Source organism: Tachypleus tridentatus, chromosome 3, assembly GCF_004210375.1.
Source record: "Tachypleus tridentatus isolate NWPU-2018 chromosome 3, ASM421037v1, whole genome shotgun sequence".
In the NCBI taxonomy this organism is placed as follows: Eukaryota; Metazoa; Arthropoda; class Merostomata; order Xiphosura; family Limulidae; genus Tachypleus; species Tachypleus tridentatus.
Window position 1 is genome coordinate 72,255,915 of NC_134827.1, and position 12,829 is coordinate 72,268,743.

General features: G+C 32.8%; 1 protein-coding gene across 3 annotated transcripts in view; it reads right to left on the minus strand.

The window, feature by feature from the left end:
- The window catches only part of LOC143247148 (calcium-activated potassium channel slowpoke-like), a 61,723-nt gene that overhangs the window by 13,489 nt on the left and 35,405 nt on the right, over nucleotides 1-12,829 (minus strand). For 2 of the 3 annotated variants that reach the window (XM_076494775.1, XM_076494777.1), the window contains exons 15-20: nucleotides 11,719-11,769; nucleotides 9,823-9,852; nucleotides 8,890-8,986; nucleotides 7,316-7,472; nucleotides 6,545-6,769; nucleotides 1,764-1,944 (exon numbers count right to left, since the gene is read on the minus strand). In XM_076494775.1, the coding sequence (XP_076350890.1) occupies nucleotides 1,764-1,944; nucleotides 6,545-6,769; nucleotides 7,316-7,472; nucleotides 8,890-8,986; nucleotides 9,823-9,852; nucleotides 11,719-11,769 (741 nt within the window). The remainder of the gene's footprint in view (nucleotides 1-1,763; nucleotides 1,945-6,544; nucleotides 6,770-7,315; nucleotides 7,473-8,889; nucleotides 8,987-9,822; nucleotides 9,853-11,718; nucleotides 11,770-12,829) is intronic. The other variant, XM_076494776.1, reaches the window with a different exon arrangement.

The following is a 12,829-nucleotide window of genomic DNA, read 5'->3' on the forward strand; positions in this document are numbered from 1 at the left end:
AAAGTCACATGAGCTATCAGTCTAAATATTTTACTAGAACTTCACCTAAGAATAAAAATGGAACGCTTTTAATTTTTGTCATTCGGATTTAAGAGCTGACCTAGAGCTATAAAACTAAAGAATGAGATTTCATGCAGATACAGATATTGGTTACGTTAAGAAAGCTATACCTTAGCAGTTTCTCGCTCAAATTTTCAAAGAAGTGATAGAAGGTTGTTACTGATTACTTATTTCCAACTTTTCAGCATATATTTCATAAAATTTATGATTTTTGTCTAATAAAAAACCATTTAGCGTTATTTAATTTTAGCTTCATTATGGCATAAAAAGTGATACTTAATACGTCTGTACCGATTAAAAGGGATGGTTACAAGAAATTGTTAATTTAGATTTCGTGGCGTTAAGATAAAGAAAATTATTAACACTACAAGGTCTGTTAAAAAAATACTCGGACTGACGTCATAAAACAAAATGTACTTTATTTAGAAGTTACAGGTCTGGGACCCCTTCAAAGTACTCTCCTCCCCAACGCACACACGTATCCCAACGGTGTTTCCACTTGTTGAAACAGTCCTTGTACGCTTCTTTTGTAATGTCCTCCAGCTCCTTCGTCTCATTTGCCTTAATCTCGGGAATCGTCTCAAATCTTCTTCCTTTCAAGGGTCTTTTGAGTTTGGGGAACAAGAAAAAATCGCAAGGAGCAAGGTCAGGTGAGTAGGGGATGGGGGGTGGGGAAGAACAGTGATCGAGTGTTTGTCCAAAAACTCACGAGTTCTGATGGCTGAATTTCGCAGCAATGCAGTGCATCTTTAATTGCTCGGTCAAAATCTCGTAACAAAATCCAACTGATATCCCACACTCTTCAGCAAGCTCCCTCAGAGTCAGACGTCGATTTGCCCGCACCAGGGTGTTGATTTTGTCGACGTGTGGGTCGTCAGTTGACGTGGAAGGACGTCCAGAACGCTCATCATCTTCAATGGACTGTCGACCATCCTTAAAACGTTCATGCCACTTGAAACATGCCGTACGCTTCATAGCAACATCACCGTAAGCCGTGTTAAGCATAGCAAAAGTTTCAGTCGCAGATTTTTCAAGTTTAACGCAAAATTTCACAGCAAGTCGTTGCTCCTTCAGGTGATTCATTCTGAAATCCGCCAAACGAAAAAATCGCACTTCACTTGAAACCGCGTAGCTAATACATAAATGAAGATATCTGCAATCGGGAAATGGCGTCGTAATCAGCTGATCTGTGCAAACCTAGCGACACCAAGCGGATTCCCCTGGAACCAACTGGAGCCGCGCAATTCAAACAGTCCGCGTATTTTTTGAACAGCCCTCGTATTTTAGAGAAGCAAAACTACAATCACACATGAAAAAGAACCTGATTGGTTCTATAAAGTATAAGTCTGCTCCGAATAATAGGGCTGTGATCCTAAAACTGATGTTGATTACTATCTAATGTCACTTTCTTACTTGCTGTGACTTGATGGTGCATATTTACAAAATTTCGTGATAACTAATAAAAATACCTTAGATGAGAAAACAAGCCAAAAAAAGCTTTGTGTGCGACATAAAAGAACAAAATCAAAGTTGGCGGCTAAACTGGTAACTACACTTATAGCACTGATAAGGATTGTTTTGTTTGTTTGTCATTGATTAGTTAGCTAAGCCTCTTTTATCGTTTTATCCTTCATCATGCCCAAACATGAACTATAAACGCAGCCTGGCTAACTAATGCAAATAAAGTCATAGCAACAACATACTGCTGGTCGCTCCAATTGTATCGTCGAACGTCATCGCCTTAATATTTAAAGAGGCAAGAATCGCTTCCTTGTCAGCTAGCGTTGGGTCTTCAGTGCTGAGGACTTTAGCTGATAAAATCACACACATGTCACAGAGGTTAATATTAACGGCTCGGAGATCGGCTCGGCTTAGAGGTGAACCCTACCAATGTAAAGAAGTATTAAAATACACAAAAATAAATTTAAAAAATTTCGGTTTCACATTTACGGAAGTTTAGCGTAAACACAATACTATAATTCTAGAAATCCAAGTTTAAAGTTTTCACAGAAACTTTAATATTCCAAACACATTTGAAACAAGGGCTAATTAATGAATTAAGATAACCCAGTCAGATTTGAAATAGGTTCAAGTGAACAAGTTTCGTTACCCAGTCTTTGAAACGATTCACAACTCGGTATACACTGTCAGGGTGAATGTGGTTGTTCGATGTGCGCTATGTTTCAAAAGAGTAATAACTCAGTATACACTGTCAAGATGGGTGTGCATGTTGGGCATGGAGCAATGTTTTAGACAAGCCACAATTCCAAGTACATATAGTGTAATGCTGACATCAACTGGTACATAACTACCAAATATGATTATTCACAAAATATCGTAACAGCCACACATAATAGAGAGCAACTTGGGAAAACTGTGATGTATACAATGCCTCCTCAAATGTTACAGAAACACTGAGTAAGACAATAGAGAAAGGTACATAAAATGTTGAATAGATTGTAATTAATGGAGAGCAAGACTTCTTTGATTCCATGAAAAAGAATAGCCTCAAACCATTTACTAATTGAACAGGAAGAACACAGCAGTATCTAGAAAGAATAACCGCAAACCATTTACTAATTCAACAGGAAGGACACAACAGAATCGACTCACAAGTCCAGATACACTGATATCTGAGAGACGTTGGAATATAAAATGGATCTGGTTTCACCCTCCTTCTACAAACTGGATGAAATACCACGACACTTCTGTGGGCAGTGACTTTCATTAACTAATCCATCAGTATCCACCTGGTAACACAAACACATACATTAAAATCCACTGCATGTAGAAGACACTACAGTATGAATATATAATCACTCTATAAAACACAACAGTATAACAATATACTCACTCTATAAAACAATAAAGTAAAAGAATAAAATTACTCTATAAAACAGCACGCTACAACAATATAATCATTCAACAAAACATTACAGGATAACAACATAATCATTCTATAAAACACTACAGTATAACAATATAAACACTGTATAAAACACCACAGTATAACAATATAAACACTGTATAAAACACCACAGTATAACAATATAAACACTGCATAAAACACTACAGTACAACATTAAATATGTGAAAACTGCTGGTATAGGTAGAGAAAGCACAATGTATATGAGCGAACAACGTTTCGACCTTCTTCTGTCATCGTCAGGTTCACAAAGAAAGAAAGAGATAACTGACCGATAGCTGACCACGTGTTTGAAGGCGGGTGTGTAATTGAGTGTAAGAATGTTGAGGGCGTGATTAGATGTTGGATTGTATTTATTAATATAGGTATAAAGGTGTTCTTTTGTATTAGTTTATTTTAGGCTTGAGTTGTATAAGTAAGGCTTCTTTAATTTTGCGTTTGTTTCTTTATTTAGTATTTGAGTGTTTTCTATGAATATGTTGTGGTTATTTGATTTGCAGTGTTCGAAATCGTGTGAAGGTGACTTTTTGTGTTCTTTGAATCTAGTTTCCATTTTTTTACTTCCTTCCAATATAGAAGTCGTGGCAGTTGTCACATTGTTTTTCATAAATAATGTTGGTGTGGTGTTTGTCAGTGTAGTTTTTACATAGTACAGACCTTAGTTTTGTGCCTGGTGTTTAAATAAATTTCGTATTAACTGGAATGTCGTATTTTGTTACTAGTTTTTGCCAAATGTTGGTTATTTTTCTGCTGATGACGGGAATATATGGTATACAGCAGTATATGGTTTCGTGATTTTTTTAATTCCTGGGATATATTTACTTTTGTTCGATAATTTTCCTTTTTGTCTAGGTGTGTGCGTATAATGTTTTCACGGTTTGTGGAGGAAACTTATTGATGTTGATGAATTATTGTTTTATTTTGTCTAATTCGTCGTTAATTTTATCTGGTGAACATAGTTTTATGGCTGTGTTTATTTGGTTTCTTAGTATGTTGAGTTTTTGTTTTGTTTCATATGCTGAGTCCCAAGGAATGTATAGTCCAGTATGGGTGATTTTTCTGTGGATTTCTGTTTTAAATTGTGTTTCGGTTCTTGTAATTTTGAGGTTAAGAAATGATATTTGATTGCTTTCTTCCTGTTCGCATGTGATGTTAATGTTGGGATGTATAGAGTTAATGTGATTGAAAAAATTAAGTATGTGTTCTGTAGATTTGAATCCCGCAACCGTAATGTAATGCTGTGTTAATTGCTTGTGTTTCAACTTGTGTCATAAAAGTATTGGCTAGAACTTATGATACTGGGATGCCCATGCTTAGGCCATTTGTTTGTATAAAGTTTTGATTGTTGAACATGAAGTTTGTCTTTATCGTGGTGAATTCTATGAGGGTTGCTAATTGGTTGCTGGGAATGTCTATAGTTGGGTTAGGGTCTCGGATATAGAGTTCTAAGGCTATCTTGCAGGCTTCAGTGGTTGGAACTTCTGTAAAGAGGGATATAACATCGAAACTGGCCATTAAGGCTTTATGATTAAGTTGATTTAGATTAGACTTGAAATTAAAAGAGTCTTTGATGAATGAGCTGGCTGATGTTACTTATTTGGATAATGCCCATGCTATGTATTTACCAAGATTGTAATTAAACGATTCATATGTGGACATTATTGGTCGTAATGGACAATCTGGTTTATGAGGTTTGGGGATGCCGTATATTTGCGGTGTGCGTAAGTCGGTTTTGCGTAGATAGGAATAAAGTGTTTTTGAAGTTATGTTGGCTTTTTTCATTTTTAGTAGTATTTTATTTAGTTACGTTTCGTGTGTCTTTGTTGGATTTGTGTGTATTGGTTTAAATATGTTTGTGTCTGATAGGATGTTCTTCATTTTTTGGATGTTGTCATTCGTGTTCATTGTGTCTATAGTGTTTCCTTTATCTGCTTTTAGATTTTTTAGATTTTTGTCTTGTTTTAGGTTTTTAATGGAATTAATGTCTCTTTTTGTAAGGTTGTTTTTTAGTTTTCTGTTTTGTGAAAAAGTTCTTTGAAAAAATCGTTTATAAATTTTTAATTTTTCCTGGGAAGTTTGGCTGTTGGATGTCAATAGAATTGTGTAAGTTGTCTTCTTTCTGTTGGTTGTTTTCTTGTTTTTATTTTCTGTGGAAAGTATCACAAATCTCCTGGCTAGTTCTTCTAAACATGTTTTAATTTCTAAGGTTGGAATGTACCTAGGTGCTATTGCGAAGTTGAGTCCTTTGTTAAGTAGACGTATCTCGTCTGTGTTTAATTGTCAGTCGGATCTGTTAATTATGAGGTTAGTCAACGGTTAGTCGTTTTGGTGTCTTTTCTGTTGTTTGCATCTTAGTTTTTCTAGTTTTTTGTTGTGGCAGATCTTTTTGTCTCTGTCGTTCTTAGTATTGATTTGGTTTATGTTTCGTTGTATAAGTCCGTAAATCTCTGGTTTAATGCATCATGCCAGTTAATGGTCTAGGTTCATTTTTTTGTTTCTGAAAGTCACGTTGTTCTTCGTATTTTGTGTCCAACATGGCCTTAAGTAGTTTTTTCTGTAAATTCTGGATAATGTTTGTGCATTGATTAAATTTTTTTGATAGTTTTACCTTTACAAAGTCAGGGGTTAGTTGTTCCTTTTTACGTTATAGATAGAAATAGATGTCATTTCTTCTGTTGATAATTTTTTGGTTTATGTTTCTTAGTTTCTTTCCGATCGTACGAACGTGTACTGTTAATAGTGGCGTAATATATGTTAGTTCAGACATAATGGTTACATAGATAAGTACACATACATAAAGAAAACACAAAGACTTAAACAAACGCAAACTTAAAGAAGCCTTACTTATATAACAACTCAAGCCCAAAATAAACCAATACAAAAGAACACCTTTATACTTATATTAGGCCCGGCATGGCCAGGTGGGTTAAGGCGTTCGACTCGAAAGCTGAGGGTCGTAAGTTCGAATCCCGGTCGCACCAAACATGATCGCCCTTTCAGCCGTGGGGGCGTCATAATGTGACGGTCAATCCCACTATTCGTTGTTAAAAGAGTAGCCCAAGAGTTGGCGGTGGGTGGTGATGACTAGCTGCCTTTTCTCTAGTCTTACACTGCTAAATTAATTAGAGACAACTAGCACAGATAACCCTCGAGTAGCTTTGTGTGAAATTCAAAAAACAAACAAACTATACGTATATTAATAAATACAACCTAACATCTAAGCACGCCCTCTACATTCCTGCACTCAATTACACAACCGTCATCTATCGGTCAGTTACCTCTTTCTTTCTTTGTGAATCTGAGAATGACCGAAGAAGGTCGAAACGTTGTTTCCTCCTCTACATAGTGCTATCTCAACTCATACCAGCCGTTTCCACATATATAATTTTCTTTACAAGCGGGTTTTGTCGTCATAACGGACTACAGTACAACGCTATAATCACTCTACAAAACATTACAGTGTAACAATATAATAATACTATGGAGTACAAGATTATTGCATCGTGTTTAGTCTACTAATATGTTTACTAATACAGTTTTATAACATATTTTCCTTACGTTTAATACTGATATTTTGGGTAGATTCTGAACCATTTTCCATTCACGTCTTAAATATTCTACGCTACCCACAATCACCACGTGCTTGAGTTCGTGATAGTGAAAGTTACTGGAACGCAGTGGCATCACCAAGTTTGTTAGTCCAACCAATGGAGAGTCTGGGTCAGCAAAAAGACAGACAACCACGTGACCATTCAGTATGGTCATTGCTGCCTTGCTACGGTCCTAAGAAATTAACCATCAAATGAGCATTTCTTAAAAATAAACATAAGGTAGCTATGACACTTTTGTCGTTTATATTGTTTCATTTTGACAGAAGTGACGATTATATGTTAGTGGTAGGTCAGATTGTTTTTATTTATTTTGATGAAAATCACAATAATGTGTTAGTAATGTTGTTGTTATTTTTGTTGTTTCAAATTAATGTGTTGGTAGTATAAATAAGTATTAAACAAAGGTCAGGCTATTTTTGCTGTTATCAAAATAAAACACTGTTCAAGACAGATGTATTCTTGAATATTTTACCAAATTACAATAATCTGTAAACCATCGTTCTTTATGTTATTTCGGTCTTACCAAGATACAGACTTCTGCAAAATGCACTTATCAAGCTACAGTCTTCTGAAAAATGTACTTCTCAGGCCTTACCAAGCTACATACTTCTACAAAATGTACTTCTCAGGCCTTACCAAGCTACAGATTTCTGCAAGACATACTTCTTAGGCCTTACCAAGATATAGCATTCTACAAAATGAACTTCTTAGGCCTTACCAAGATACAATCTTCTATAGGCCGGGCTGGACACCAATGAAACATACCCGTTGAATCATACTTCATCTCTGTTTTGTCAAAGTTAAAGACGTCACCCTCTCTGTCGGCTACACCCACAGAGGAAGATCTGTCACTGCCGCTAGAAAGAATGGTTGACCTGTGTTGCAACAAAAATACATACATTCTAAACCAGTGTATCTTGTTTGACTTAATTAATTATATCTGAGCAAGTTTTCCTTACAAACCTTGCATCATGAAAACTATGTTTATCTGTGTAATGTTTCTTTGGTGTGTTTTTATCATTTATAATTCTGATGTCAATGAAACTCTGCAAAGATACTGTAGGGAGACAAGTCAATTAGCGTTTGACACAAGCGATGACTGTTATTGTGTTGTGTATTCTTGAAAATTTACTTAAAACCAGATACGTGAACCATAACAGGGACTGAAAGTCCCTGAAAGGACTGAAAGGGTCTTGAAAGTTAATGTCAGAATCTTTGACCATAGTCTATTAGTACGACACAAAACAGTTTCATACAGGGACTGAAAGAATGACTGGTCATGCAAGTTAATGTTAGAATCTTTGACCGTAGTATACTAGTAGGACATAGAACAGTTATATGCAGTTATGACCGTTATTGTTTTTAAATCTCACAATCCAGTTAAATATATTTCATTAGCACGATACATAACGTGCACACTCTGGCTCGTGCAATATTCAGAATAGTGCAGCTTAACCAATGGAAATTAAACGAATACAAAACGAACGTGCAGAAGAAATGTACTTCACATTATGATTACAAAACAAAGGAAATTTCTAAAATAACATGTATATAAGTTGATAACGATTGCTTTACTAATGTATATGAAGTGTTAAAAACGCTTTAGTGAAAAGAAGCATATAAGAAAGTTAGTTTGTTTTAATCAATTTATCAAGTGTAATTACTTATTATCAACTTGTATAGAGAATACTTATATACGCATTTAAGAGTGCATACATGAAATGTTTTCCTACATAGGGTATTTACAGGTGTAATGCAGCCGTTCGAAAAGACTGCTGGAAGGAAGGCACGTGACTGTGTAATTATATTAGAATACATAAGGTTTCTAACAGTTTAAAAAATAATAATTAAGAACACATCTCTTGGGTTCGATGGTATACAATATATTATGATTAAAAATACGATGAAGTAATAATTTTTTTAAAATACCTAACTCGTTTAACCTATGAGTGAAGTAAGGGTATCTTCCTATAAATTTTAAAATATGTTATAATACAATGATTCTAAAACGAAAAGGGGCTAAAAGTGATTTCTTTAATTAAGGCCCATAAGCCCGACTAGATACATCACTCAACATCTGAACACCTGGTTAGGGTTACTGAATCCGTGATGGAAACATTCTACTGGAACGGTCTTACTTGACGTGGAAATATTAGTTGATGAAATCTGTCTTAATAGCTTTAGTTATAAACTAATCTTAGACTCTAAATTAAACAATATAATAGTCAAACAGATTAAATGAAATTAAAATTAATAATATTATATTTGAAAGTTTTAATCCCAAAGTATTACTTTGGACGACAACTAGGTGACGTAGCTGCGTTGTTCTGTGATTTTTGATTACGTAGACGTGAAGTGGCACTGTGTATAGTAACAGTTGTTTGGGTAGCTAAAAAAATGATAATACAATATAATCATTATAAAAGTAATACAATGGCTTAATAATGACAAAATTATAATAACAAGACTAATAAAAATATACACAAACTTTCTAATATTGTGGCCTGAAGTAAACCTCATTTTTGTTTGCTGTAAATCAAAAACTAAACAAGAATGTCTTCTACACGTGGTCAGAAATGAACACAGCAAATTCCTCTTTATGTTGTCAGAAATAAACACAGAAAATTCCCCTGTATGTGGCCAAAAATAGACACAGAAGACCCCCTTTATATCGTCGTAAATAAACACCTATTGTCCCATTTACGTAGTCAGAACCAAATACAAAAATCCCATTTATGTGGCCAGAAAGACACACATATTACTCAGTTTTATCTACAAAGAACTATAATTGTATATTTAACCTTTTTTTTGATTAAATTTATGTAATTCTTCTTGCCTTAAATTATTAACCTAGAAACAACAATTATTCCATATTAAACCTTTTTTAGTTAAATGTATATGATCCTTCCCAAACAAGGATATTAAACACACTCCTATCAGTTTGGAAACATTTTTTGAAGTGAATATTCGTAATTCTTCACTAGATATTAGTTTGGAGGCCTTTTTTAATTAATTATTGATTTCTATAAATATATGTTATAAAGAAATATACGATATATTGTAACTACTGCTTATTTCTTCATTTAAAACATTGATATCTCTGCGCTAGCAGATATTCATTATTTCTTATAACATCCAAAATTAAATATATTCTCTACTGATATTTAACAATGATGAAATGATTAGAAGTGAATTAATAGCTCATTAAAATAAAATATTACTTACTTGGTTTTTCTTTGTCTTTTGTAAAATCGCCTGAAATCATGATATTAGAAAATATAACCATATATGTAAAATAATATCAGCCAAATAGCACTAAAATCAAAGACTGGGAAATATAATTATATGTAATAAACAATATAAATAAACTAAAATTGACATTAAGAAATTGGTAAATAATACATTCCAATATTTATAACTATTTAGTTAGTTAATCTAATTTCTAGATTTATTTTTATTTTTGAGTTTTGCTAACAACGTTAAACAAACATTGATTCTACATTGTTCATCTATAGAAATACGTTAAAACAAATTATAGAAGTGTTTAAATAAATATACCTTACGGTACTAAACGTTAGTGTTTGAAATGATTAAATTACAGATATATACTGTAAAAATAGTAACCGTTAAATAAAAAATTATGTTGAGAATAGAAGATTATTCTATTCCCATTTTTATTAAATGTCTATATGCTAGATATATGATTGTATATAAAACGTGATTTCCAAATTAAGACGTTATACCTAATAAGTAATAATGTTTCAACTAATAATTTTTCAATTTAACACAGAACATTTCACTAAAAGGCAATTACAGAAAGTATGTGTTAGAAATTGGGCTTTGATAAAAATTTAACGAGAATTAAGTAAAAAAAGAGAAATAAAAATGATCATCCTCTTCCTTTTCTAATCAAGTATTTTCAAATACAAAATAATCATCATCACACGTTATATGAACTCTCCCTACTTTAAATACCAGAAAAAGTGTTTTATATGTCTTCCTAAACTAGTTCTATACTGCACAAAAATATGTTTTCTCGAATTATATATTGGTAAGTTATAAAAAGCTACCAGAAATAACATTTAATAGAAGAACCAACCAAAATAATGTCGTGGTTTATTTAGCCTGTTACCTGAAAGTTACAATATTCAACTACAAAACTGTAGTGTTTGTAGAAGTATTAACCATCAATAACAAAAGTTACCTACACGTTACAATGTGCAAGATAATGTTAAAATATATAAAATTAACTAATGTGTTTCTCATACGTTGTAACATGTAATTTACTGACACGAACCTCATTCATGTTTACATTCTATACATTTGAGGCAGACTTTTATATTTTTCATCAAAATATAATGTTATGATGCTAGTGCTCTGAGAATAACATAAATAATAAGATAAAGCAGAATAATTAAATGGAAGAAACTTAAAATAACAGAGTACTACAAAAAATCACTCAAAATCGTTAAAAAATCATTAAAACTAAGTAAGTATTGGTTGAGTGGTTGTCCATTTGAAGTCAGTCAGTCAAACGCACGTTAATTTCGTTAGTGTGTGTTTGCGATGGAGGGTATTAAGTATTGTTCAAATAATATCAGCCTGCAGCAGTGAAATAAAAATCGTCTGAAAATACGTATTGTTTGACCAGTACAATGAACCTATCATTTTAAAGGTATTACTTCAGTGAACTCCAAATACATGTTGTTGTTGTTTTTTTTCATACTGTCCACTTTTTAAAAACTTTCATGAAACTTCATACATAACTTCTGAGCCGAAGTTCAATGTGAATTTAAAACAAATGTTGAGAGAATTTCAGAAATATCGTGAGAATGATGAACTAAGAAAACAGAGAAGTCGAGGAATAAATAGGTAACAGAAAGAGTAGGATGTCTACTTAGGCAGACGATACATTTTTAACGAAACTAAAGATCGAAAATGATGACTATAAACCAAACACTTGATGTTCAGATTCTCAAATGATATGTTGTTTTGTAACCGTCATAAAATAAACATTTCGTGGCTTTGTTAAATAAGTTACATGTTAATCATGCTGTAGACGATAAAACAATATGTTTTAGTTCGCTTACATAATATGAAGGGTAAAGTTGTTATACGTACTTGTCCTACCAACGACTTGAACAGCTTTCACTCCTTTCCTAAACATAGCCACTGCAGCATTCAAAAGTAGAGAAAATAGTTAGGTGGAAAAACGAGTAAAGTTAATTCAGTGGTTAATGGAAGATACTCTCTACTACTGAAAAACAGGAAATGCTGACTAATACATATCTACTTGTTATGAAACATGAATTATACCAGCTTAATGTTATAGACTTAATAAAAACAGAAATCACCCTAGCTTAGTGTTATACAGTTAATTAAAACAAGAATGACTAATACATAACTACTTTTTAGGAAACGTGAATTATACTAGCTTAATGTTATAGAGTTAATTAAAACAGGAATCACTCTAGCTAAGTGTTAAAGGGTTGATTGAAACAAGAATCACATTAACCAAGTGTTACAGATTTAACTAAAACAGAAATTACTCTAAATGTTGTAACGTGAATTGAAACATAAATAGCACTATTTAAGTGTTATAGAGTTAAATGAAAGAGGAATCACATTAACTAAATGTTATATTCTTAATTAACTTTTAATGCATGATAATTGAGTTAGAACCGTAAAAACTCTGATAAACTAATTTACAGTGATTAAAAACTATGATAAGGGCTAGCTTTAATTTGTTTTATTTAGTTCTTAAATTATTTTGATTTAGTTTACAGGATAAATCAGCCGAAATGGGCCAATAGGTCTTCATGTTTTTTTCTAAAATCGTTATGTTAATATCAAATATATATACCAGTTTCACATATATTTAGTTACATTTCAATCTCATTTTCACTAGATGGACTAAGTAATGTAATGAATAGATTAATCCAGTTGTAGTTTTTAGGAACACATAACGATAATTTTATTTCGTGACCTGTTAATCCAAGATTCGCTGGCTAATAAAAGACTAAACAGCTCTAAGAAAATAGTGAAAAAAATTGTTTATAAGCTATTTTAGGTGGTTCTGGACTTAAACATGTTAATAGAGCAATTGATAAAATATTTATTTTTAGAAATGATATAAGTTGTCCAACTTTTCTGAACCCTAATAACATATTCTTTGAGAATCACAAGAAACAGAATTTTCCCTCGTGGAATTTCCTTTGGCACCAAATGGGTG